The sequence below is a fragment of the Muntiacus reevesi genome, chromosome 2 (genome assembly GCF_963930625.1).
Source record: "Muntiacus reevesi chromosome 2, mMunRee1.1, whole genome shotgun sequence".
NCBI lineage: Eukaryota > Metazoa > Chordata > Mammalia > Artiodactyla > Cervidae > Muntiacus > Muntiacus reevesi.
In genome coordinates, this window is record NC_089250.1 from 237,856,778 (window position 1) to 237,883,301 (window position 26,524).

Sequence of the window (26,524 nt, forward strand, 5' to 3'; positions counted from 1 at the left end):
TTTGATCTAAGCCTGCAGCCCAGAACTCCCCTGGTTATTCTTGTGTGTGGCTAGAGTAAGGCTCTTCTCTAGAACCAGCTGCCTGGTCCCAGGATGTTCCTAATAGTGTTTTGATTTAAAAGCATTACTCGGTGAGCACATTCCTTTTATGGAAATATGTGTCCGTTCTAGAGGAAGAAAGAAGTCCAGCTTCCACACGTGGGGTGGCTGCCTCCTATGGTATAGACAGCTAAGAGGTCTTGCCTCTTGCTAGCCTTCCCTTCACACCTACTAAAATTCTGCCCCTAGCTATTCCTCCTTTTGTTGTTTCTTGCCGACCCCTGCTTACATCATCCGTTGTTTTGTAGACTGAAACGTGGTACCAGGGCCTGTCCTTGTAGACACTCTCAAGGACTCTGCTCAGGCTGTGCAGGTCCCAGGGAGACAGTCTGGTGGGTCTGAGGCGGTGGGCAGTGATGGGGACTGAAGGGCCAGCGTGTGCATCCCTACCTCCTGATGTTCAGATACGGACTTCTGCTAATCCCTCTGCTAGCCAGACGTAGTCGGCGTGCTCTCTGCTCACTTCCCTGCATAAAGAAGGGAGCAGAGGAGACGTCCTTGGTGGTCCAGTGGCTGAGACTCTATGCTCCCAATGCAGGGGGTCCAGAGTTCCATCCCTGGCTGGGGAACTAGATCCCACATGCTGCAATTAAGAGTGCTCATGCTGCAACTAAAAGACCTCAAGTGCTGCAACCAAGATCCAGTGCAGCCAAATAAATATTTTTAAAAAGAGCAGAAGAATGACCAATCTGACCTTCTGAACAGCGTTGCCTGGGCTTTGCTTTCACGCTTGACACTCCAGTGCCGTCCGCTCCTTCTTGGTGGCTGTGTAGTACACCAACTGGCAACTGTGGGGTGTGGCATGGCCTGGCCTTCCCGGAGCACTGGTCCCCGCTCCCCCAGCTGGTCTTTGGCCCCAGGGCTGGGTGCTTTCTTACTTTGTTGTGTCTCTCTCTGCAGATCAGGCACAACCTCTCAGAAGTGCTTCTCGCCACCATGAACATCTTGTTCACACAGTTTAAGAGGCTCAAGGGGACAAGTCCATCCTCGGCATCCAGGCCTCAGCGAGTCATTGAGGACCGTGACTCTGTAAGATCCCAGCGTTGGCCACAGCCATCGCTGAGAACCACCTTTCTGGTTTGCCTTTGATTGCTCCTCATGAGACCACCACTCATGACCTAAAGTGCTTGTTTCTTTACTACCTGACATCTGGGTAAAGTTTATGTTGAGGGCTTCCAGAAGAAACTGAACATTAATGGGATTGCTCCTCTTCTCAAGCTAAAAAATGATGTGCCAAGTCAGTGAATATCCGGTCTTAAAAATATCAATCAAAATACTAGTTTATATTGATTCCATAAGAATTCCTGCCCACTTTAAAATATACAGTCATTCATGAAAACTGTACTTTTGGTTAACAGTTGCTGTGTCTGGAAGCCAGGTCTGTCTGACACCGGGGCCAGTACCCCTTCCACTGCCTGTGGGGCCTCCAGCATTACCTGGGTCACACGGAGTCCAGGCAGATAGAACCCTTGGACCCAAACAGCATGTGCTGTACAGTTGATTTGACAAAAAGGGAAACGTGTTTGACCCTTTGAAACATTAAAACTGGTGGTATTTTAGAATTACCTTTCCTTTCACATTTCCACTTAATGTTTGATGAGGCTCTCAGTATGGTGTGTAATAGCCATACCTGGTTTTGGCAATCAAGAAACGAGGGCCTTGAAAATCTATCTTCTGCCTCCAAGGATGTCTGTGGACTCTCTCAGCTATGACCCCCACGGGTCCTACCATTGTCAGAACCTCCGCCTTAGACTTGCCAGTTTACCTCACATATCAGGGGAAAGGCACCTGCCTTTCAGCTTTCTTCTTGAATGGTCCTTAAGAGACCTAGTAAGTGACCCTTGAATTTTCCTATAAAGTCTCGTTACTAGTCCAGAAAATGTGTAGACCACCCACCCACCCCCACCACCCTTTCTATCCCAGCTTTGGTTTCCTTCCTTCTGTAAGCATCCAGCACACCTCAATATGGGCAACCTGAGCTGTTCTCTGAGATTTCATTTTTCTTTATTCAGTGATTTATCACTTGGAAATCAGAGTGAAGGTTATTGTTTCTAATATTGAAAACACCTGAGTTAAAATCTTTTTCCCTCCTGGAGCAATCCAGGAATCTCATAAATATTGTTGCCTGAGAAAAGAGGGCTACTCACTTCCGTGAGGAAGAGAGAAATGAAAGGAGTGAAAAGAAGGAAAGGGGAAGACGCAGGAGAGGGAAAGATCTGGAATGGACTGCACTTAGGCAGTGCAGGTGCTTCCTGGGGGTCCTAGAAACTCAGGTCCTCACCAGTGAGGGGAGGGAGAGGTTCCGAAAAGTGGAGCAGACAGTCTGAAGCACGGAGCCAGGTCAGCGGCTGCTCAAATGGGGCGGCTTGCCTGGCAGACCCATCCGTCTTCTGCCGAGTAAACGGGCTTTGCAACTGGGGGCCAGGCGGCCCATCTTTGCTCGCTCTGCACCACCCTGGAGGAATGTGAAAGTGGAGGGCAAGACGGTCATCCACCCATTGGGAGTCTTGTCATGACACCACCGAGGGGAGAAAACGGAAGGATGGAGTGCTGGTTCCCAGGACAGAGCCCTGACCCAAAACTTAACTGGGTTCCTTCTCTTCTTCCCCTTTCTCTCAGCAACTGCGCAGCCAAGCCCGAGCCCTGATCACCTTTGCTGGGATGATACCCTACAGGACATCTGGGGATACCAACGCGAGGCTGGTGCAGATGGAGGTCCTCATGAATTAAGTGTGATGTTCTGAGGGGCTCTAGGGGCTGCTTGCTGTCGGTACCTCGGGGCCCTCCAGGGTGGGGGCTGGTTTCTGGTTTTGTTTCTGTTGTGTTTGTTTTGTTTCATTTTTCTGTATTATGTATTTTTGTCAACACCAATAAATTTCTTTGATTTGTATTTTTTTTCACATTCTTTTATTTTCACTGTTTCCCCCCCACTTTGGAATTTTGTTGAAATTTTTATTTGTGTGGAAGAAATTGTCTTCACTAGTGCCTGGGCCAGAAAATGACAGACTTGTATAGGCATCCAGGAGTTGGTTAAAGTTGACCTGATATGATTAAAAATTGACCCAAAATGAGCGAGGAAATGAAGCCTTTAAGAGTTGCTTTTATTTAGATGTAATATTCCCTAAAACAGGGTCACAGTTAGCTTTTCACATTTTTATTTGCATGTGAGAGCCAGCCTCAGCCTTGGGTGAGTTAAGACTTGTGTGTGAAACACCAGCCACTCCACATCCTCCTCCCTCTTACCTCCCCAGGGTGGGCCTTGAGGCCCAAGTTGTTGTTGTTTGTCAGCCACTCAGTCATGTCTGGCTCTTTGTGACCCCATGGATGGCAGCACACCAGGCCTCCCTCACCATATCCCACAGTGTGCCCAAGTTCGTGTCCATTGCATCAGTGATGCCATCCAGCCTTCTTATCTGACCCTCTTCTGCTGCTGCCCTCAATCTTTCCCAGCATCAGGGACTTTTCCAGTGGGTTGGCTGTTCACATCAGATGACCAAAATACTGGAGTTTCAGCTTCAGCATCAGTCCTTCCAATGAGTATTCAAGGTTGATTTCCTTTAAGTTGACTGGTTTGATTTCCTTGCTATCCAAGGGACTCTGAGGAGTCTTCTCTAGCACCACAGTTTGAAGGCATCAGTTCTTTGGCACTCTGCCTTTCTTATGGTCCAGGTCTCACAGCCATGCGTGACCACTGGGAAGACCGCAGCCTTGACTATACGGCCCTTTATTGGCAAAGTAATGTCTCTGCTTTTCAGCACACTGTCTAGGTTTGTCGTTGCTTTCCTGCCAAGAAGCAGTCATCTTCCGATTTCAGGACTGTAGTCACCATCTGCAGTGACTCTAGAACCCAAGAAGAGGAAATCTGTCACTGCTTCCACCATTTCCCCTTCTATTTGCCATGAAGTAATGGGGCTGGATGCCATGATCTTAGGTTTTTTTTTTTTTTAATATTTAGTTTTAATCATTTTCACTGTCCTCCTTCACCTTCATCAAGAGGCTCTTTAGTTCCTCTTTGTTTTCTTCCATTAGAGTGCTGTCATCCGAATATCTAAGGTTGTTGGTGTTTCTCCAAGACCATCCTCCAAATTATCTGCCCTGATGCTGGGATTAATGTTTGCTGTTCTGCTGAAATCCCCCCTGGAGATGAAAACATAGTCCTGGAGACTCATAGTCTAATCAGTGAACATTGTTGGGGTCTCAGCTGGAGCTCAAGGCAGCGCAGACCTGGCCGTTTCTCCCTCTGTGGCTGCTCCACGGTGAGGCGGCTGTTGACACCTCTTCTCTGTTCTCCACTAGTTGGTTCCTCTCCTCGGACAGCCTCCTCTCCCTGTCTCCATTCATAAAGCCAGTTGACCAGGTCAGCTTATGGGTCTCATTCCACTGGGCATCAGTACCATCGGTATGTGGTCCCTGAGCAAGGTTGTTCCCCATCGGTGGCCCTGTTTCTCCTGAGGCCTTGGGCTTAGCTGGAGAGGACGGGAGGATGAGTGTTCCTGAATGTGCCAGCCGGGGCTACAGGATCGGGTACGGTCGGCCCTGCTGGTTTTATGAACTGCTCCTGCAGCAGCTCTCCCAGGGGGAGAGTATTAAGGTCCCCAGAGTCTCCCAAGGTACCTTTTGCTTCTAGAGAGAAAACTCTCCTCACAGGGCACGGTTACCCTCATAATCTTGTAAATACGAATTGTTGCCTTTGCTTGTAGTAAAGAGCTCGTCTGTAGATAATGGGGCCATCTGCTGTGTCAGTCGGATCCCATTATATCTATCAGGGATGTAGCTTGAGGGTCTGTCTCCTCGACTGGCATCTATTCACCTTCAGTTGAGCTTTACTGAGCAAGTCTCAGAAGACAGGCACTGCAGGAGACTTGATTTAGCATGTTGTGCCCTCTTTCTAGGCATTGATTTATATTTTAAACAAAGCAAACAATTTGCTTTAACAGTGCCTTAAGAGTTCTCTGAGGACTTTTCATAAATGTGACTTAAGAGTTCTGATTTTTTTTTTTTTTTTTTTTTTAATGCTAGATCTTATAGATAGAAATGTAACATTGCCATCACGGACAGAAGGCACAAGGTGTTTAAATTTGTATTTACTCCCTGGTTCTTCTCTTGTTCATCATTTTCATCATGAGAATTAATTGTGGATTTGCCTTTCTTTGCATCATGCAGTTCTGCCGTCTCCAAACAGGAGAGCTGCACGGGAGCCCTGCATAGAGGAGTGAGGTCCTCCATCTTTGGACAGAAGGGAGGGAAAACTGCCCTGATAGGGAAGCTGTGTGGAATTGAGAGGAACGCAGTCCCTGATTGGCATTTGAGGGCCTGCCTAGCGAGAGACACTTATAGGAGAAATAAGATAACTGTTTATTCCAGGAGGGCCAGGCTTCTGGAGCAAACCCCAGTGCTTGTCCTATTGACTGATGCTGTGGTAAAATATAGCTGGGTGCAGAGATGCAAGAGACACGAGGCTGAGTTTGCAAGGCCACAGCATCAACAGGTTACTGTGTGCCCATGGTTACAGCTTATGCTCAGAATTCATGATCCTGTGACAGGTTATTAGGTTAAAAGTCATCCTCAGCTCACTTGGTCAGGGAACTAAATCCTCTTCCTTAATACTGGTCCATGATTTCACCATTTATCTAGAGAAACAGAGAAAGTGGCCCTGGGAGTCTGTCGTCTTCCCCAGATAAGATTCCAATCTTTCTAACAAAATCAAGGCCACTTGGAGCTTGATGGGGTCAGTTCCTGCCTCCAAATGGCTTATAATAAACTCACTGAGAAACTCAAAGGGAAGTACCCACTTGGTCTAGGGCCTTTTCAGAGGCCTCAAGATTTAATTACAAAGATTCTGTTCCTTGGATTATTTTTTTTAAACAGCGCTGGCCCCCTGACTTCTGGGGTAAAACTGGAGTGGGAGTAATGTGCTCTCAGAGTGAATCATTTGGTTTCATCTCTCTTGTTGTTGTTTTGATGAGTGACTTGAAGTCTAAGGTTTAGGTTACTTTAAGCACAGTAGTATAGACTTTCCTGCAGAATCCCACAGTTGCTGATACAGAGGGAAAAAAATTGTGGACTATTTCCTCTTTGGATTCTCACCCCTGCCTGCTCTGTTTGAGTGAACTCATGGGGCCAAAGCTTTAATATTCAATTAAGCCATTACATGCAGATGTGCCAGTACCCTACTGCTTTACATGGATCTCCACAGTCCATGTTTCTCCATTAGGCATCACAATGTTTGTCCAGCTCATTCAGTAGTTCACATCATACCACTCAGGAGGTGATTGAGCATGCGGAATACTGCATAAAACCCCAAACTGGGGCGTTGTCCCAGGCTTGCCAAAGTGCTGGCAGGCCCCAGCCTGACTGGACTCTCCCTTAGCCTCAGTCAGTCATGGAGACTGAACCTTCTGTCCAGCAAACTGGGAAAAATGTTATAAAGTTCCTAATGGAAATACACACTTTATGGTATCATTCAAGATGCTTGTTTTGTATCAGTAAAAAAACAACTTTTGTGCCTGCCTTTCAGGAATATCAGGAGGAAGTCAGTGACTCCTTAAACAGAAATCATGTAGCTCCCTGGAGGGAAATGAGGCAATGAGGCTGTGCTGAGGTCCCGGATGTCCCCCATTCTTCGTTCTTCTAGGTGGAATTGAGACATCTTCTGCCTCCAGCCCATCTTCTGACCGCTTCATAGTATACTGGTATCCCTCACAGGACAGGGACAGGAGGGAACTGAATCTGTCTTCTTAGCGCTTGTTTCTAACTGAAAAGGTTGGTGGAAAAAAACTTAAAACCACTACCTAAAATGTTTTGAACATTAATTTCAAATGATCTGTACTTCTTGCCTTGTGACTGGCTATAGTAGATCTGGCCAAACAGGCGCCGTGTATTGATGTGTCTGCCTTAGTTCCTTTCAGCTGTACAGTCCTGCACGTGCCAGGCTGTGCTCGGGAGCTGGGAATGGCCAGGGTAATCAAGTCCCCATCCATTCAGAAGTCTCAGTGGGATCTTTCTTTCTTTTTTTGGCCAGAACCACCTAAGTGGAAATACTGTTGGTTCTAAGTTGCTCACCCAGGAAAGGAAAATTTTTTTGTCCTAACTTTGGTTTTTTAAATAGCTTCCATGTGCCCTCTCTGGAGAATCTAGCCCACCTAGTTTAGCAAAGATTTGAACAAGCAGGTTCTTTGCTTCCGTCTCCTGTACCAGCCCCCTGCCCACATCCTCTGTCCCAGCTCCACGTGCCTGGATTCAGACTCAGGGGCCTCTAATAGGCATTCAGCCTGAAAGAAGGTAGAGGGGAGTGTCTCCTGGGGGTCAGAGAGACCAGGGCTGATCTTTCAAAGAAGGAAACTTGTGGAGCTGCACAGCCTGCAGGGAATCGTTGAGAAGGGGGTGGACGTTTGATTCACTGTTAACAATAGTAAAGGTCAAATCTTAAAAAAAAAAAAAAAAAAGGTTGAGGGATGGGCAGAAACCCAGCACTGCATTGGCACGCTATCTGTCCTCTCTGTTGCCTTTGCCTTTGGGGTCCTTGAGATTTTGGGGAGGGTGAAAGAGTTGCCTCAGACAGTGGCTTCTGTTTGAGCAGGAAGTGGAGAAGCCTGTGATCCCAGAGGGGACTTCTAACAGAGAAACACACATCGTAGCCTCTTGGGTGGCCCCAGTGGAGCCGGCCTAGGCAGGCCCCTTCATCCGCGCCGGATTTAACCAATAAAAATACAGGACACCTGGTTACATTTGAATTTCAGATAAACAACGAATAGTTCTCACTCTTAAGTTTGTCCCAGTTTTATCTGGCTACCCGATTCAGGCTTGCCTCTGCTGGCATCTGCTGTGCAGAGGCTTCCAGCCTGGGCACAGGCTGCCAGGAGCTCTCCAGCTAAACTGGATTGCCCTGATTTGTTGCACTGTTTGTTCCTCTATGGGCAGCGGAAATGACAGCTACGCAGTTGCTTGAGAAAGGGCATGCATGCATGCTCGGTCACTTCAATCATGTCCAATTCTGTGACCCCGTGGACTGTAGCCCACCAGGCTCCTCTGACCGTGGGATTCTCCAGGCGAGAATACTGGAGTGGGTTGCCATTTCCTCCAGGGGATCTTCCCGGCCCAGGGGTTGAATCCACATCTCTAACATCTGCATTGGCAGGCAGATTCTTTATCACTGCACCACTTGAGAAAGGGCAGAAACAAGAATTCAGTTCTGAAGAGCCAGGCAAGCTGACTAGAGTCGGATGAGTGTGGGCCCCCCTTGACTTCAGCTGCTAGCCTCTACTGGGTATTTTTCCACCAGGAATTTCAGTCTGTATTTTATAAAGGGCGCAAAGAGGTGAAGTACAGCCTTTGCTCACTTGATCAGTAACTGATAAGAAATGCACGGGGGGAGAATGTTTTGCTTTGTTTAGTTGGCTGATTCTTTTCCTTTCGTCTTTGCTGACACTGTCGCTCTGTGTGGTGTTTGTGGGGAGAAGGGACAGGGTGGGAGTCGGTTTATGTGTTCTCATGCTCCTTCCAGTAACTTCTGCATTTACTCTGTTTAGAGTGGGTCCTTCATCGCCACCCCTGTCTATAGCGAGTAAATTTCCTGAATGTTCTCCCCAAGTGCCCCCTCTGCCCAGTCCTTCAGTGGAGCAGGAACCGCTCTCAGGCTCCCTTCCTGGGAAGGTCCTTAGCTGAGACGCAGCCTGGGGCTCCTCAGAAGGCAGCCGAAGTACCTCTTCCCTGTCTCTGGGGTGACAGCACCAGGCCCCTCCTTCACTCCCTGCAAGGAGGGCTGAGGCCTGCTGGGCCCCTGGGCCTGCGAAGCCCCCAGGGGTTTATGTAAGTATAGGACTCCCAGCTCCGAAGTCTCGCTGTCCCCCCACCAGCTTTGGAGTTCAGTCCCATGGCTAGGGTTCCGAGGAGGGTCAGGCTGGAAGTGTGGTGGGACCTAGACCATCCAGAGCATATGGGTGGTAACTCCGCATGTGGCATGCATTCTGGGGCTGGGAGCTGCTGCAAGTCTGTGACCACTGGTGTTGGGTTCTCGTGGAAAGAATTTTAAATGGAGGTCAAGAGCCAGTTATTGGCCTTGGGGGAGGGGTTGCAGGATGGGCCTGGTGAGGGGAGAGACTTGGGCCTGGTTGTGGGACAGGTGTCTCCCACTTTCTTGAGCAATATCTGCCTGTGTTTCTGATTGGGAGGGGTTTTCAGGGTCTGGAGCCTGGGCTTCTGTCTGGGGATGTGCAAATGGCTGAGGAGGTCGGGGGTCTTCATCTCTCTCCACCTGGGGCACCTGGCCCTAACGAGAAGCCCTGGAGAGACCGGCTCCAGGTGCCTTGTGACTGGAATGTTCTCTCCTTGAAGGGGCCACATGGAAGAGCTTCAGCCCACTCCCTTTGCCTGGGGGCCCTCAGCTTGTTCTGGTCCCTGAGTCCTGGGGAGGCCACTTCCTGATGAGTCGCCCGGAAATCTGGGCCTCATACAAGTGCCCCCGACCCTGTGTAGGGCTCAGTGGTCTCTTCTGGGCTCTGCAGCACCTCCTGAAGCAGGGCCAGGTGAAGAGCTGGCCACCGCTGTTAAGTGTAGCCCTGTTCATCCAGGTCTCGGAACTGGAGGCTTTTCAGTGGAGTCCTCAGTTAAAATATTTCAGAAGCCACCCAGGTGGCGAGGAAAGAGGCCCAGGTTAGGGCCACTGGTCACCCCAGGTGCGGGGTCCCAGGGTTCCATAGAAGCCCCGGGGAGCACAGGGAACTAGGAGGACTGATGGTGGGCAGCGAGGCCGGAGCTGGGAGCTGCGTGCGGCAGTGCTGCTGTTGCTGGGAAGACCTTTTCCTTGGGGAAGTCGGCTAGCAAGTCTCGGGTACTGCAGATGCCTCGCTCTCCTACAGGGCCAGCCCGATGTTCAGAGCTTGAAGACTCTCCAAGCACAGAGCCCTAGATGAAACAAGCCCACCAGGCCTCAAGACCCAGCATTTTCAAGAGACATAAATCTTGGAGGTGGCCAGAAAGTTGGGCTGAAGTCCCCCTTTCACAATCTGGTAATCATGTGTCTGAGGGCACATTGTTGACTGCTGCAAACTAGATTGCTCAGGTATAAAGCAGGGGTCCAATTGCGATTCCATCAGGCTAATGAGAAGGTGAAGTTAATTTCCAGAAATCACCAACCTACTGCCTGACACACTCTGGGCCTCAAGGTTAATTTTGGCCACCCTGCCCCCAACCTTGTTTAGATGGGGCTCTGGAGCTTGGGGCTCCTCTACCGTTTGGCTACCCAGCCCTTCACAACAGGTTTTTCACATGGGTGCAGGGTGGAATCAATTACCCCCACCCTGGTGATAGTTGTTTTTTTTTTTTTTGGCAAGAAGACGGGGTTAAAATTAGTAAGCCAAAAGTTTGCTACTAGGGGACAGACCTCAGCATGTCAAGTTCAACTTGTGATTCCTATTGATTCAGTGACTGCTAAATGGATAACGCAATTCAACAAATGTTTGAGCATCTATGCTGTTTCAGGCATTATTCTAGGTGCTGGAGACACAGAGCTGAGATGAGTCGACATCCCTGCCCTCAAGGAGCTTACCTTTTACTGAGGTGAGACCTACAGCAAAGGGCCTCTTCCTATAAAAGGGCCTCTTCTGCCCCCACTCCCCACCCCCACCCTACACTAACTGAAGAGCTTAAAGCCTTTCAGCACCTACCAGGGACCTGGGGCTAAGAGCTATGTGGTGATTTCTGAGACTGATTTGCAATCCCTCTTGTATAATCTCACGCTGTGGTTAGGGAAAGAGAGGTAGGTGTATGTACACACAGACACCATAATAAGATAGGAAGCCTTTTGGAAATGCCACAAGAAAGGGCCAAACAAAGAGATCAGAGGCAGGATTGCCTGTGGCTTGGGGATGCAGGAGCCACCTGCACGACCAGGATCCAAACCCACAGCTGTGGGGGCTGCGGGGTGGGACGGCATGGTTGGGGGTGGCCATCCTGCCAGCCCAGAATGGTAACAATGAGCTCCACTCCAGCTCCCCCTGGGGCCCCGGCATCTCCTGCTACTGTTAATCTCTCCTGTGACCTTGACTGGGGAAACAGCAGGACTCAGGGGACTTGGGGGGTTCTGAAGCCAGGTGGAGACCTACCAGAGGTCGCAGGCCTCATGTTCAGCCCTTCCTGGCGGAGCAGAAACCTGATTGTGGGGCACCCACCTTGTCCAAGAGGTGAGTATGTGGGGTTTGTACCTGGGGTGTGTGGTACATCAAGCAGAGCAATGAGGGAGTCTGATAGGGGTACACTTACCTGTACAGATCAGTAACTGTACATCTGTCTGTTGGTCTTAGGCAACGAACCCAAGCAAAGGACTGATAGCCTACTTATGTCTTCATGAATCTACCCAGGAAAAGGAAACGTTTTAAAATCCTTTTACAACATGAAAGATTATTTTTAAGAAACCCTAAATAAGCATTAGCTTTATCAAGAAAAGCCACATTTTGTGCTGTGCACAGCCTTAGTAACACAACTTCCTGTGGCTTTCAGCCCCAGCACTGCCATTCACAACCCTGGCTACATATTAGAACCTGGGGAGCTTTCAAAAACACTGACTTCCAAGCCCCTGCCCCCTGAGTTTCTGACATAATTGGTCTGTGGAGGGGCCCAGGCGCTGATTGGGTTGTTAAAGCTCCCCAGGTGACTTTCATGTCCTGAGTCAAGAATAGGGTCAAGACCTTTGTTCTTACTGGAAGCAGAGAGTGAAGTAGGCCTCTAGGCCCCTCTAAATGTGGACTCCCCCTCCCCACTCCTCAAGGAAGGCTATCAATAAGTCATAGTGTGTCAGAGATGCACTAAACAGGAAGATGAAAATTCTAACTGGTTAGGAAAAATACGTACCATACCTAGGGCCCCTTGGGTCAGCTAACCCACTGTGTACCCAGCAATGTCAAAGCCAGTTGTCCAGAGTGGTTCTTGATGTTGGTGGTTCATCAATTAAAAATGGCACCGGTTGAAGTGCATCTTTGTGGGGGGGGGGGGGGGTGTGGGGACGGGGTGGTTGGCGTGAAAGGGTCAGAGGGGACGGCAGTATCCCATTTCCCAGAAAAGCACAAGGGAAAGACCGTCTGATAGCTCTGGTTGAATCCCTGGGCCCTCATCCAGGGTTCTCTTTCCCAGTGTCCCCCTCCCCCGCCCCCAGCCTCCCGTGTCCACCTCTGGCGGGCACTAGCCTTTCCAGGCTCACTAGGCGCCTCTCCAATGTGCTCAGTGCTGCTGCTAACTCAGCTTCCAGGGAGTGAGGACCCGAGGCCCGCTCCACATGCAGCCCTCAAACTTCCTGCTGGGGGGCTCCATACCCAGGGGACCCGCACCAGGCCTGGGGGACCCCATCTGGAAGAACAGACTCCCTTGGATCCAGCCTGGATGCAGGTGTCATCTTGCCTCTGAACCCTGGGTGACCACCCGCAGAAGATATATATTAAGGAGGTCAGTAGCTTATTTCAAGTCTCTGGTAAAGGGGCAACAAGATGACAGGGGAGTCTCCCTGGGTTTCTAGGCTCCTCTGACTGTTTGCTCTGTTGAAGCTTGAGTTCTGATGAATGCAAACCACCAAAGCCAACTCTTTGGGTTTCCACCTCCTGATCCTGAGCACCTCTTCCCCCCAACTCCTCCTAATGCCCTGTTTTGTTTGTTAATAAATTTTAGCTCCTGCCCTTACCAAAAAGCATTGCCTTAAATAGTCAAAGGTGAGTTGGTTTTCCCCCACCTTTATTGTAGCTAAAGAGCTGGAGGAGGGGTGGGGGGCAGTATATATGCAGAACTTTATTAATGTCTTCTGAAATGCTTCTTTCACAAGTTCCCTCTCTTGATCATCAAAACACTCATTGACTGAGAAGAGTTATCCATTTGACAGATGATGAAACTAAGGCACACAGGCCTGAGGTTGTGAGGTAGGTGGTGCAGAGCCAGGTAGTCCAGGCCTCCTTTGACTCCTATCCTTCCCCCTCGCCCATGTGTCTATGGCTGGGCCCAGCTTGGGGGAGCGGGTGGGGGAAGCTGAGCTTGTACAACGGTTCCATGATTCTAGGGCCCCTGGTCCCAGCTCCAGGATCAAGTCAGAGACTCCTAAGCTTCAAAAGACACCATTGAAGAGGATTCTGATTAGAAATGTACCCATGGAATTCAAGATTGAGCACAATGACCATGGGTGGTCTCTCTTGCTTTTAAGAAAGGTGCAAAGGTTTATAGGAAAGTAAGAAAAACTAAAGGTATGTTTAAAAGTGAAAGGCTATGGGTAGGAGAAACAATGGGATTGGTCTCTTGGAGAGCACATTGGCAGTCATTGGGTTGAAGACCTAGTGGTCATATGCGTGTGACTACAGGACCACATTTCTATTAGAATCACTGCTTCAGTTTGTGTTGATGCAGCAGGAATGAGCTCAAGCCATCCTCGTTTGGGGAGCTTTTCCAAGCTTGGGTGGTGGGGGGACGGGATAATGAGTTGAGGGAGATTTATTTTCTTTATGAGGAAAGAGAGAGGGGAGAAAATAAAATCTCACTCTTTATCAGATAGTGACTACTGATTATAGTTCTACTTTTTGCCTTGGCTGCCAGGAAGCTCCAGGCTAACATGGCACTCTCCCTCCTTAAATGATTGTTTATCTCTAACGCTACTTCATATGTCCCCCTCCATCATCACCTCAGCCTGAGGAAGGCATCCCTTATATGAAGCCATGTAGCGTTTTATCCAGGGGTTTATGCCTTGGGTGCTGGCTGTTACCTCCTCTGATGAACTACATGATACTTGAGAACAGTATCTCTGTGTACCCTCCAAAACTATCTTAATCATCAAACATGTTTCCCTTTTGCTTTATTTAGCTGCCAGTAGCTTCAAGGTAATTCAGTGTTCAACTGCTGTTACAGTGTCTGGATAGAAAGTCCAGAATTACGGTAGAGAAACCTCAGTTTTCTTGGTTCTGGTTGCTGGAGAGGCTGCAATCAGCCTGTGGCTTCCAGACCTTTCTAGCGCCTGACACCTCCGCTGTTGCTGTCTTCTGTACTGTATTCAGGGTTTTGTGTGTCTGCTCCCTACTTCCTCATCTCAAGTCTGTGCGCCCCCTGGGGGGCAGGGACCCAGCCTGCTTTGTTGGCAGCCCCAGGCCTCTGCATAGCACTCACCCCGGGGCAGCCGAGGGCCGGGGAGGACATCTGCAGGGCCTGTCATCGCTGCCTCGAAGCCTCGGAACGCCGGCCAGAGGAGGAAGCGCACCGAGTTCTGGTATCGTTGCTGCAGCTGGTGTTGTGAATCAGGCCGACGAGCAGCGCATCCTCTTACCCGGCTATTTCACGACACCAGGGTTGCATCATACCCATCCTCTCCAGGCGAGCCTCGTGGGACCCAGGCGGACGTGAACGTGGGAGTGGGGTGGGAGTGGACAGGCTGTGTGTGAAAGATTGTTCTCTTTAGCCCACTGGATCTCAGTCTGACTGCCCCTCAGGACCACCTGGAGTGCTTTCCAAGAATACTGATGCCAGCCCCTCACCCCTTTTGGGTCCCAGGCCCATAGAATCCCTAGTAGGGGCCACACAGTCAGCATCTGTCAGAGGCTCCAGTGAGACTGCGAAATGTGTGTGCAGTCAGGGGCTTAGAGCTGGGCAGTTGTCTGTTCTTGCCTGATTGTCGCCATAGACCCTCCCAGCTCTCCCTGGCCCTGTTTTTCTTCCTGTTTTCTTCCTGGCACTGCTCACACACTATTATGCCCCCCACCAGCTTTTCAGAAACAGATGAACTCTGATTTCCCCAGGACGAAGGCCAGGCTCCTACCCTGGCATTCAAGCCCTTCTTACTGGGTTTCCCTACTCAGAAATGACACCACCTTTCCCCCCCAGAGTCCTCCCTGTTCCTACATGAATCCATGTGCTGGTTCTGTTGACTCTCCCTTGAGCATGTATCTCAACTCCCAGTACTTCTCACGACCTTGTCATCCACAGCTACTGCCCAGCCACTACTTTCATGTACCCACAATGGCCCCACTGGTCTAACTCTGCTTCCCTACATCCAGTCTCCACACAATGGCCAAAGTGACCTTTGAGAAATATTAATCTGCCCATCACAAAATAGAACATGAAGCTTCTAACCCCAGCTTATAAGACCTGGTGTCCCCTCTTCTGTGTCTCAAACCCATCTCCTCGGTCCCCTGGCTCCTACCGTCCTAGGCTCCTCGCCATCTTGAAGCCCCAACCACTCTCCCCCAGGGCCTTTGCACATGCTCTCTCCTCTGTCTGGAACCCCTGTGCTCACATCTGCTCACTTATGGGTGTCTCCCTGTTATTGTTGGAGCTCAGCTCAAATTTCTCATTCTCAGAGAAGCCTAAATGCCCCTCCTTTAGAAAAACAACAAGAACAAAAAATGAATGTACTGTAACGATTGCTTGTTTTCTGCTTGCCTGTCTCTCCCACTAGAATGTGAGCTCCAGGAGGGCAGGGCCTTTGTCTTGTTCCCTGTGGTACCTCTTTTGCCTAGCACGTGGCATGGTGTGCAGTAGGCACTCAATAAATGTGTGTGACTGGAGAAATAATCGGACCCCTTTCAGCCTCATCTACCACCCTTTCTCCCCTCCGCCTTCCCCCAGTTCCGTGAGCTCTAGTCCCACGGCCTGGTCCCTTCCACCGATCATGCCTTCCTGGGTCCCATGTCCCAGAACCCCTCCATCCCTGCCTACATCTCCCCTCCCAGCTCCCCTCTCTTCCGGGGCAGCCTCCCTGTTCTACCAGCCTATTGTTGCCATCTCCTTGCTGGTTCATCTGCCGGCCTAGGCTGTGAACTCCAGTTCTGGTGCATCAAGACTTAGGCGCCCCTGAGGCCGTGAAAGCCCTGCTGCCCTCACCATTTCAGCCCCCTGTGGCCAGAATTTCCACTTCAGGGAGCTTCCCGACAGTGAGTCTTTCCTGTTCCTTCACTGCCCCTATGCTCCCTCCTCTCAGAAGCGGGAGAGGACCCGGACCCTTGAGTGAGGACGAGCGGCACTAGCATGGGTGTTTCCACGTGGCTACTGACGGAGCAAAGGCTCAGCAAGACCAGGTGACCTGCTCAGAGCCCTGGATCAACTGACAATGGAGAAGGGAGTCTGACAGCCCGCGCGGCCACATCCCAGGGCTTCGCTCAGGGTTCTTGCGACTCCCTCCCCCATGTCTCAGACCCTTGGAAGGAAGGAGTTGTGTGTGACCACGCTGTGCCCCCATCAAGAAGAGTGCCCCTGTGAACATTTCTCAAAGTGATAGACGCCCACTCAAGGGCAGGAAGCCCCTTTCTTGGGTGGGGGGTGGGGGGTGGGTCTGTGCCTTGAGACACAGAGTTCCGACAGTCCCTTCAATTCTCTGACCGATAAGCCTTTCGAGGGGTCCTGCTTAAATCCCACCCCACCCTAGAGAGATGTAGGGATGGGGGAGGGCTATGGGGAAGGCTTCTTGAAACAGCAAATGCTCCAGTGCTAGGAGGAACCTTGCAGTTCACCCAGGCCTGGGAATGGCGAAGGGAAGAGGAAGTGGCTTGCTCAAGGTCACCCAGCAAAGTGGTGGCCCCTCACTCGGCATGGGCCCCGGTGCTGCTGGAATCTGGCCACTTCCTCTCCTGAGATCTTAATCAGGAATTTTCCACAGCTGCTCTGGGGGACACTGCGTGATGGGGTGTTGGGCGGCTGTGATTTTCACCAGTCAAGTGGCAGTTAAAGATGGAGAGGCCGATAAGATCTGTAAGCTCTGCCCTGAGGCCCCATGGGAGGGAAGGAGGAATTGGCAGATGGAGTGGGGGCTGCAAGGAAGGTTGAAAACTGGCCAGGAGTCCTGGCCCTGGAGTCCTCACCATGGAGCCTTCACCTTGCTGGCAGCTGGCATGGGGAGAAGAGATGTAGCAGGACAGACAAAAGGGGGAACGGGCTGCTGGATAGACAAAGCCTCAGCTGACCCCGGGGACCTCTGGAGCTGGGGTGGGCCTTTGGAACCAGGGACAGGGCGCCAGGCCTCTGCATCCCACACCCATCATTGGACAAGAGCTCCACAGGGTAGCTCGGCCATAGGCAAGGCCATTCCCATAGGGGCAGATGCTGAGACCTCCTCCCAGCAGCTGGGGGGTGTCCTCCTTTTCTGGCGGAGCATCAGGCATCCACCCCACTAACTCATCTCTTCAAACCCTGAGCTACTTCTCTTTCATCCCCTACAACTCAAAGGTTCAGCTCCCCACCCTGCCTTGGCTTCGGTGTCTCTGGTGACCAGACTGATGCCCTCATGGCCACTATGCATTCAAAGGCTGACCTCAGGGATGCTGGCCCAACTGGAGGCTGATCTGGCTCAATACTAGGATGGCGCCCGGCCTGCTGCCTGCCGTGGGAGCTGGTTGCTCTTGGGCTGGCTCCTTGGGCTCCACACCCCAGTGGCCCTGTAAGCAGTGTGTGTGGGGTCGGTGTCCACTTGTCTTCCTGGCCACTGGGCAGCCACAAGCCCCAGGGGCTCATTGGATCCCTGGTGACTGCAGATCACAGCTGGTACCTGCTGAACTCTGCTTGGGGCTGCTGGTACATAAGTGCATAAACATTCTGAGATACCTCTGGGAGGACATGTAACAGTGGACTTGGGTCTGAGTAAGAGAGACTAACCTTTTATATATATGTGTGTGTATTATTTTAAATGGGGCTTCCCAGGTGGCACAGTGGTCAAAAATCTGCCTGCCAATGCAGGAGATTCAAGAGATGCGGGTTTGATCCCTGGGTTGGGAATATCCTCTCAAGTAGGAAATGCAACCCATTCTAGTAATCTTGCCTGGAAAATCCCATAAACAGAAGAGCCTAGTGGGCTAGAGTCCGTGGCGTTGCAAAGAGTCGGACACAATTAAGTGACTAAGCACACACACCCATCGTTTTAAATGTCACACCACTCAGCTATTCAAAATGCTAAGTAAATAAAACTGACACAAGAAGTTTCTGAGAAGGTCATCAAGCTCTCTGGGGTCCCCAGTGGGGCCCCTCATAGTGTCCCTATGGGTCCACTCCTTCCTGGGATTCAGCTGCAGATGTCTGTTGCCCCCAGACTTAGAAGAGCCTCCCTAGGACCCAGGGGCTGGGCCAGCCTCAGCTCCCAGTGCAAGGCCAGTTGCTATCTCTGCGATCAGATGGTGGGCAGGTCAGCAGTGGGCACGTGCTCTGCCTCCCACCCTGTCCAGGGACCTTGCTGACCAGCTGTGGGCGGTTTGGGCCAACCTCCCCGTCTCCTCCCTGCTGTGGGCCCAGCCTATAAAGCCACCCTGCATGTCCCCACCAACCCTGGCCCCCTCCCCTGACACCCAGAGCCCACGATGGCAGAGCTGCCAGTGTCGGAGACGCCCAGGGACCCTACTCTGTGCAGTGGGCGCTTCACCATCAGCACGTTGCTGGGGGGTGAAGAACCCCCCCCACCGGCCGCCTATGACAGCAGCCACCCCAGCCACCTGACGCACGGCAACACCTTCTATAATCGCACCTTTGGCTACAACACTATCGATGTGGTGCCCGCCTACGAGCACTATGCCAACAGCGCCCTGCCCGGCGAGCCCCGAAGGGTCCGGCCCACACTGGCCGACCTGCACTCCTTCCTCAAGGTAAACACCATCCCAGAAGAGCAGACCTTCCTGCTCTGTGACCTCGACCGGTTGCCTAACCTCTCTGAGCCTCAGCTCTGTCATCTGTGTCGTGGGGACTCAGAGGGGTCTTCCTCATGGGCTGAGAGGCCCGTGTGAAGTGTGGGCATGGGAGCTGTAAACCTCTGGGCACATGGTGTAATGTTTATTGCCCAGTCTGGCAGCCCTGTCAAGCAATCTAGGGTTTCCCAATGCAGTAATGAGTTCCCAGTAGTTTAGAGAGGTTTTCACACACCTAAAGGAGATGAGGAAAGAAGGGTAGGGAAGGTCTGCAGCAGAGAGGGGGCTTACTAGGTTTGCTGCCTTGGAGGCTGAATGGTGGAGGATGGAGAGCTAGGGGAGCTGGATTGTCCTGACCCCGGCCTGCCTGACCCGTGGTCTCTGGGCTCCCAGCAGGAAGGCAGCCACCTGCATGCCCTCGCCTTTGACAGCCGGCCCAGCCATGAGATGACTGATGGGCTGGTGGAGGATGAGGCAGGTACCAATGGCGAGAAGAACCCTCAGGAGCCTGTGCGCTTTGGCTGGGTCAAAGGGGTGATGGTGAGTGGATGGGATGTCCCGGGATGGGGGTTGGGGAGACAGAGCTCCGTGCAGGCTCAGCTCTGACTCTCAAGAGGCAGTGGTCAAGGCAGACCCAAGACCCGGTTTCCCCATCTGCACAGCGATCTCAGATTTTCTCTACCTTTTTGCGTCCTGACCTCCATTTACCCCCCAGACTGAGGCCTGTCCCTGGGGTGGACCTCTGTTTGACTGTTCCACTCCTCATGTGATCTGTCCATGCCTCACTTTCTTCATCTATGAAATGATCAGCATTTAACCTATTAATAGATATAAAGTGCATGAATCAATGCCTGCCTTGGAGTTATTGGGAGAAACTGTGTTTCCCCTAAAAGCCACGAGAGGGCAGCATCTAACACAAATCCACAGCTCTTCTCATTCTCCGCGATGAGATGGTTTGCTGCATTTAGGTCCCGAGACAGCAAACAGTCTAAGGAACTTGACTGTGAAAGACTTTATGGGACTTTACAGAGGAGGTCACATGAGGGCTAGGAGAAAGCTTTAGTCCCACTCTGGGAGGCAGGAGGCCTAGGTTCTGACCTTAACTCTTTCAACTCCCTGCGGGCGGTGCCTTTTTCTCCATCTGAATGGTCACCCCTCCCTCTGATCCAGCGTCTGGATCTCCTTCCCTCCCTTGGTGCCCACAGCCCGGTGTGGGCCCCATTCAGTACCTCAGCACATATGGAGGCCTTCGCCATCTCCTGGGCCTAAAATTTTGGATCACTCTGTTGTACACCCAAAACTAATATAATATTGTAAATCAACTATACCTCAATTTTTTAATTAAATTAAAACATTTTAAAGACTAAAAGAAAAAAGAAATCTCCAGGACTTGTAACTGCCACCTGTCCCACTCCGAAGACCACCACATCCCTCCCACGTGGGAATTCCAGCCTCAGCTGTGGTCTCCAGTTTGGCTTTAAATTTGGAAGCTGGAGTCACAGCAACCTGAACCCTGACTTCTGCTTGCATGTGGGGCATCGGCTCAGCTGGCATTTGCTGAATTCTCCCTAAATGCCAGGTTGTGGGCCAACAGTCGGCCACTGGGCTATGACTGGGGCCGGCAGACACAGTACCCTGAGCTTGGAGTGGGTGAGAGGTGTTAGACTTGCTGCCCACCTTCAGGCCTCGATGGAAGGAAGGCAGGAGAGTGGTGGGAGGGACAGGTGGGTCTCTGGGTACCCCTCCCCTCCCTGCCCCGTAGAACCAGCCAAGCACTGAAGTGGGCACCCGCTCAAGTGGGTGAAGCAAAGAAAGCCCAGGTGTCCCCTAGGTGCTCGATGCCATGCCATGACTGGGGACAGGGATGTGTGTGTTTGATCTTGGGGTACCCAGCCCCCAGGTGGCCTCAGACGCCCCTCTCCTCCCAGATCCGCTGCATGCTCAATATCTGGGGTGTGATCCTCTACCTGCGGCTCCCCTGGATTACCGCCCAGGCGGGCATCGGTGAGTGCTGCCTCTGGGGTGCGGGGGAAGGGGCCCGGTCCTCCCAGTCTTGAACTCGGGTTATGGAGCCACGGGGCCCTGCAGTGACGGAGGTCAGGGCAGTGTGGCCCAGGAGCACTGCATGTGGAGTCAGCAGGCCTGGGGGCGCTCCCTGGCTCAGTTTGCCCTCAGGAAGTCAAGCTCTTGGGGCCAAATTCCTCGCACAGAGTTTCTGGGTTAGGATCTCTCACTGAGGACAGAGCAGCTGCTGGTTCTGTAGCATGCAGTGTGACCTTGGACACACATGTGGTGTGACCTCGGACAAGCCTTTAACCTCTTTGAGCCTTAGTTTCCTCATTAGCAAAATGTGGCAATAACTGTTCCTCTGATGTGCATAAAACAGCAGAGGGTTTGGCACCCAGTAGTGCTCAGCAAGAGGTAACTATTACTTTATTTTTTATTATTAAAAAAACCACCTCCCCATCCATATGTAAAGATGCTTTACAAGTTGGCTTATCAGCTCCCTGGCTCTTCAGAGTATACCATGAGGTAGACAGAGACCCATTTTTCCAAAGAGAACAGAGAGAAGGACAGTGACTTGAGTCCCACGGTGAATCAGTTGACTGACTCGGGTTTCTCATTCTGGAAATGCTCTGACTGCTTCACCCCCCCACACCCCCACAGTCCTAACCTGGATCATCATCCTGCTCTCGGTCACCGTGACCTCCATCACGGGCCTCTCCATCTCTGCCATCTCCACCAACGGCAAGGTCAAGTCAGGTGGGCCCCACCCCAGCCCCCAGATCCTCCTCTGGTAGGACCCTGTGTCTTCACCCTGGGGGCAGATCTCTCAACCACTCCCTACCCTCCACCCCAAGCCCAAACAGGGGATGCTTCTTCTGGTTGCAGATGTAGGCTTTGGGCAGTCTCTCCACACCCACGGGTGGCCTTGGGTCTCTCCTCCCCCATGGACCACTGCGTCCCGTGCTCACCTCCTCCCAGCCTCAGCTCTGCCCGCCCCAAGTCCATCCCAGCCAGCCAATTCCTCTCGTGTCGTGGCTCCTGGCTTTGTCCCCTACAGGTGGCACCTACTTCCTCATCTCCCGGAGTCTCGGCCCAGAGCTCGGCGGCTCCATCGGCCTCATTTTTGCTTTCGCCAACGCCGTGGGCGTGGCCATGCACACTGTGGGCTTCGCAGAGACTGTGCGGGACCTGCTCCAGGTGAGGCCGGGGCTGGAGCCTGGGCAGAGGGAGCCAGGGTGGCCTGCTGCCTCCGCCCCCACCCCATCTGTGCCAGGCCTTCCTGCCCCTCTCTCTGCCCAGCTTTCCCATCAGGGACCAAAGCCACAGTCTGACCACTGCGGGTGACTATGATGATCTCAGCAAATAAAGACTATTCCCAGAAACCACCTTCCAGGGTGCGTGTTGCCTTTAGGGCCAAATTGTCCAGACCCATGCAGTATTTGCTACGGAGGACCTGTTGGCAGGGAAAGGGGTTGAGTGTGTGTGTTCCTGTGAGCAGACACCCATAAATGAGGTAACTCAAGGTGGAGGAGCCTGGAGGGGTGGGCTGTGCAGAGATAGCACGCAGCCTGGCCTGTCCCCTCCTCCAGGAGTATGGCTCTCCCATCGTGGACCCCACCAATGACATCCGCATCATCGGCGTGGTCACCGTCACTGTTCTGCTGGCCATCTCCCTTGCTGGCATGGAGTGGGAGTCCAAGGTGAGGGCAGGAGGTTGGAGAGGGGACTGGGCAAGGTCAAGTGCAGAAGCCCGAGTCCTGGAACCTGCTCCTGGTTCCGCCTCTTGTGTGTATCAGCTGGGTCTTGAGCTCTGCTGCTGTGACAGAGACCCCAAGGAAGGGGGCCTTAGGCCAGAGTCGTTTGTTTCTCTCTCGTGTGTGTGGCCCCAGGATGGGGGTGTGGGGGGAAGGTACCCAGGCTCCTTCCGTCCTGTGGCCTCTCCATCCCTGGGGTGCAGCCTTCATCTGCCTGGCCCATGACGGCCCCCACATCCATGTCCGCAGCCCAGTCAGCAGCCATTTCCTCCTCCAAGGGCTCTTCCTCAACCCAGGGATGGAATCTTTTGTCTCCTGCATTGGCAGGCAGATTTTTCACCACTGCACCACCAGGGAAGCCCCAGAAGGGGAAAGGGGGTGAGAAGGAGAAAATCCCTGTCCCCTTTTACTTTTCCGGCCCAGCCTGGCAGTTATACATATTCCTTCTGCTCATATCCCATTGGCCAGAATGCGGTCCGTAGCCACACCGTACTGCAAGGGGGCCTAGGGAAATGTGGGCATCATCTGAACCTGTGCCCAGCCCCAGATCAGAGGTTCAGCAAGAAACGAGGGAAGAGAGGTCAGGCCTCAGTGGCAGGCTTGGCGAGCACAGCCCTGTATCCCGTCCTCACCTTCCCCCTCTCACCTCCAGCTCCATGTCTCCTCCCATTTCCTTGAGGGCAACAAGCTAATGCCTCGGTCACGCTGCTGCCCCCTTATCCTCCTCCTCTAGGAACCTGAAGACATCTTCCCAGGCCACCCTGCTAAAGGAGCCCCAACCCCACCCCCGTGACACCCCCATCCATTCTCTGATTCATCTTCCTTATTTGTCTGCAAGACAGGAGCTTGGCTGTATCGCCAGCTCCTAGAACAGAGCCTGCAGCATAATAGGTGTTGACTGAATGAATGAATGAGAGAGTGAGGGACCTAGGCAAGCTCTTCCCCACTGGGGCTCCCTGAGCAGGCAGGGCCAGCCTGTCTGACCTCCAGGCTCCTTTCCTCCCAGGCCCAGGTGCTCTTCTTCCTCGTCATCATGGTTTCGTTTGCCAACTACCTGGTGGGGACGCTGATCCCCCCATCTGAGGAGAAGGCCTCCAAAGGCTTCTTCAGCTACCGAGGTACGTGTGGGTTGGGGCCCCTGCCTGTGGCTCCGGAGACAGAGATGGTCTGCCCCCCAGTCTGGCCCATTCTGAAGGCGCTGTTACCTAACCAAACTAGTGTCCACTTGGCTGTGTGCAGTAAACCCCACCTACTGACGCCAGGCTATAATGATGAAAGGGGCAATGTTCATTGCAGGGCACCAAGCAAAGAGTTCAGGGCAGCTAATGCTTAAAAGACCCAACCTCCCTGAAGGCTTTCAGGGCAAGATTTATAAAGACAGGGAGAGGGAGGGGGCTGTAGGGGTGTAATAAGCTCGAGGACCTTCTCCTGATTGGCTGGTGGTGAGGTGGATCGGGAGTCAGCATCATCAACCTTCTGGTTCCAGCTGGTCTGGGGGCTCCATGCTTGTGGGCAGCACGCAGTTAACTTCTCCCACCTGGTGGGGGTGTCAGTGGCTGCAAAACAATTGAAAGGATTTGGCTCAGAATATTATCTACAGCCCTTGTGGCAAAAGAGGAGGTACATTGTTTAATGGCTGAATTATTATCATTTTGTCTTGCTTGACTGGTTTCCTTTCTCTCTGCATCTTCTCACTTCTCTGATTAAATTTCTTCTTTGACTAAGGTTTTTCCCTACCAGACAAAAGGCAGGCAGAGGACAAGGGCAGGGGTCTATACTGGGAAGGCCTCGTAGGATCCTGCTCGCATATACGGGGAGGCATGAGCTGCCATGGGAGCCCCCTGCCTGCCTGGCTGGGCCCAGCAAGGGGTGCCAGACCTCCCAGGAGACCCTGACTCAGGCCTCATTTTTCCAGCGGACATTTTTGTCCAAAACTTGGTGCCTGAATGGAGAGGCATGGACGGCAGCTTCTTCGGGATGTTTTCCATCTTCTTCCCCTCGGCCACAGGTATCCTGGCAGGAGCCAACATCTCTGGGGACCTCAAGGTGAGCAGGGCACCCATCCCTCCCACTTCCTGATCCTTCCTCCCAGGATGTCCTACTGGGCACCGGGCTAGGCATTGAGTCCCCAGGGCCAGAGCTTTTAAAACTTCAGCTCAACTCAGTCCAGACCAGACCAAACCCGTCCCATTCAGCCCATTCAATTCTGAAGATGTTTACTGGCACCACCACACGCCAGGCCTTGAAGGCCACCCCCAAACGGGCTGGTCTCCTCCGTCGATCCCGGCACTCCCAGCCTAAGGGGAAGACTGAGCCAGCCTGACCTTCCAACACTCAGACGGGATCAGGCATGTCTTTCCCGGGCCCTCAACCATCCTGATTGGGCAGGCTCCTTGTCTTGGCCTGGGAGGCCCCAGCCCCACAGGAACTGTTCCCATGAGCCCCACCCAGCCCTCAGGGTCTACTGCTTCCCCCATTCCCCTGTCCCTCCTCCCCACCACTGCCTCTGCTGTGCTCTCCGCCTGGGGCTCCTCCTCTTCATTTCTTCACCTTGCAAAGACCTGTCCCTCCTGCAGATTCACACCTCCATCCTGACACCTCTCCCCACCCTGCTGTCAGCATCACGGTTCCCCTAGGATAGGGGTGTCAGGCCACTAACGTCTCTGTCCCCTGCATCTGGAGAGCTGGGGGCTCAGCCTGTGTCCGCATTCCCAGCTTCTCGTCTGACACTTAGGTGCCTGGTGCCTGTCTGTCGAGTGGACGGTGGTGGGATGTGGCAAACGGGAGGTGTCAGAGCAGAAGGCGAGTGTGTAATAAAGTGGGGAAGCCGTGCAGGCTGAGGTGGCAGGAGCTCCTGCAACACTTCTGGGTGGAGGTGGAGGTGTAGCTGGTGCCGGCGGAGTCCTCTCCAGCAGGGGTTAACCAAGGAGCTGGTACACGCGTCGGGATGAACAGAGAGGAGCCTGGCTCTGTGCCAGGAACCCTCACCCTCCACCTCCAGTTCTGCTTGAAAGTGCTCCCTGATCATGTTCTTGAATGAGTTAAGAATCGTGCGTTGGAGGCATTCTCAAATGCAGCCTGGCTCTGGAATTCAGAGGGAGGCTGTCTTTGCCAGTTCCCCACCCTTCTCTGGGCAACGGCCAGCAGGGGCTTTGTCTGCCTGTCCTAAGGTCCTGGCAGAGCTCAGGTGGCCTGGTTCCCCCTCCCAGCCCCGTGGTAGAAAATCGTAGCCTGGGGATTTATCTAGACGCTTCATCAAGCTTCTTAGATTACTGACCAGCCCAGTGCGCAGGCGTCAGGGCCCAGCAGCTGTTCCAGAGCTGGGGATGGAGGGGTGACTTCTTCTGTCTTAAATGCCTTCGAGTCCTAAAGGGGCCCCTTCCTCCTGGCTCTGGCTCCTTGCCCATTCCCTGGGACAGCACGTCCTCAGCAAAGAGTAGTCCTGTTCGTGGGGACTGTATGCAAGTCCCTTAAAACCTCTCTGGGCCTCAGCTTCCCCAACAGTAAAATGGGACCCACGCAGCCGTGTATTCACAGGGCAGGAAGGGTTCAGCATGCTGATTTACATAAGCTGCTAGCACGGCGCCCAGCCCAGAGGAGATGTCAAGGGCCAGTAGTCAAGGTCAGTGTCATTTTGTGGCCAGCACAATGCCTCCTTCTTTTTTTTTTTTAATTAACTTATTTATTTGGCTGTACCAGGCCTTAGTTGAGGCATGTGGGATCTAGATCCCTGACCAGGGATCAATCCCAGGCCCCCTGCATTAGGAGTTCGGAGTCTTAGCCACTGGACCACCAGGGAAGTCCTGGTACCTCCTTCTTTACAAATAATATCCTTGGTGCCACCATAGTCTTCTACCATCACTGTCCCCCCATTACAGAGGAGCAGACCCAGTTCTGAGAGGGTCGGGGGCTTGCCCAGGGCCCCGCACACAGGGGTCAGGGGAGCTGGAATGCCAAGTTTCTAGAATACCGAAGGCTCAACTGCATTACAACTTCATCATTCAGCCAGTATTTTTTGAGCACCTGCTTTGATGCCAGGGTCTTGTC

At 52.5% G+C, this 26,524-nt stretch overlaps 2 protein-coding genes across 4 annotated transcripts in view; both read left to right on the top strand.

Annotated features, from left to right (window-relative positions):
* The window catches only part of NUP93 (nucleoporin 93), a 109,840-nt gene extending 106,851 nt beyond the window's left edge, over positions 1–2,989 (top strand). Inside the window, exons 21-22 of the mRNA XM_065925367.1 lie at positions 1,000–1,128; positions 2,719–2,989. Coding sequence (XP_065781439.1) covers positions 1,000–1,128; positions 2,719–2,829 — 240 coding nt within the window. The 3' untranslated portion in view covers positions 2,830–2,989. The remainder of the gene's footprint in view (positions 1–999; positions 1,129–2,718) is intronic.
* A 15,380-nt stretch (positions 2,990–18,369) lies between these two features.
* The window catches only part of SLC12A3 (solute carrier family 12 member 3), a 38,590-nt gene continuing 30,435 nt past the window's right edge, over positions 18,370–26,524 (top strand). For 2 of the 3 annotated variants that reach the window (XM_065925368.1, XM_065925370.1), the window contains exons 1-8: positions 18,370–18,677; positions 19,110–19,256; positions 20,645–20,720; positions 21,384–21,479; positions 21,781–21,920; positions 22,313–22,423; positions 23,484–23,595; positions 24,393–24,523. In XM_065925368.1, the coding sequence (XP_065781440.1) occupies positions 18,396–18,677; positions 19,110–19,256; positions 20,645–20,720; positions 21,384–21,479; positions 21,781–21,920; positions 22,313–22,423; positions 23,484–23,595; positions 24,393–24,523 (1,095 nt within the window). In that variant the 5' untranslated portion in view covers positions 18,370–18,395. The remainder of the gene's footprint in view (positions 18,678–19,109; positions 19,257–20,644; positions 20,721–21,383; positions 21,480–21,780; positions 21,921–22,312; positions 22,424–23,483; positions 23,596–24,392; positions 24,524–26,524) is intronic. The other variant, XM_065925369.1, reaches the window with a different exon arrangement.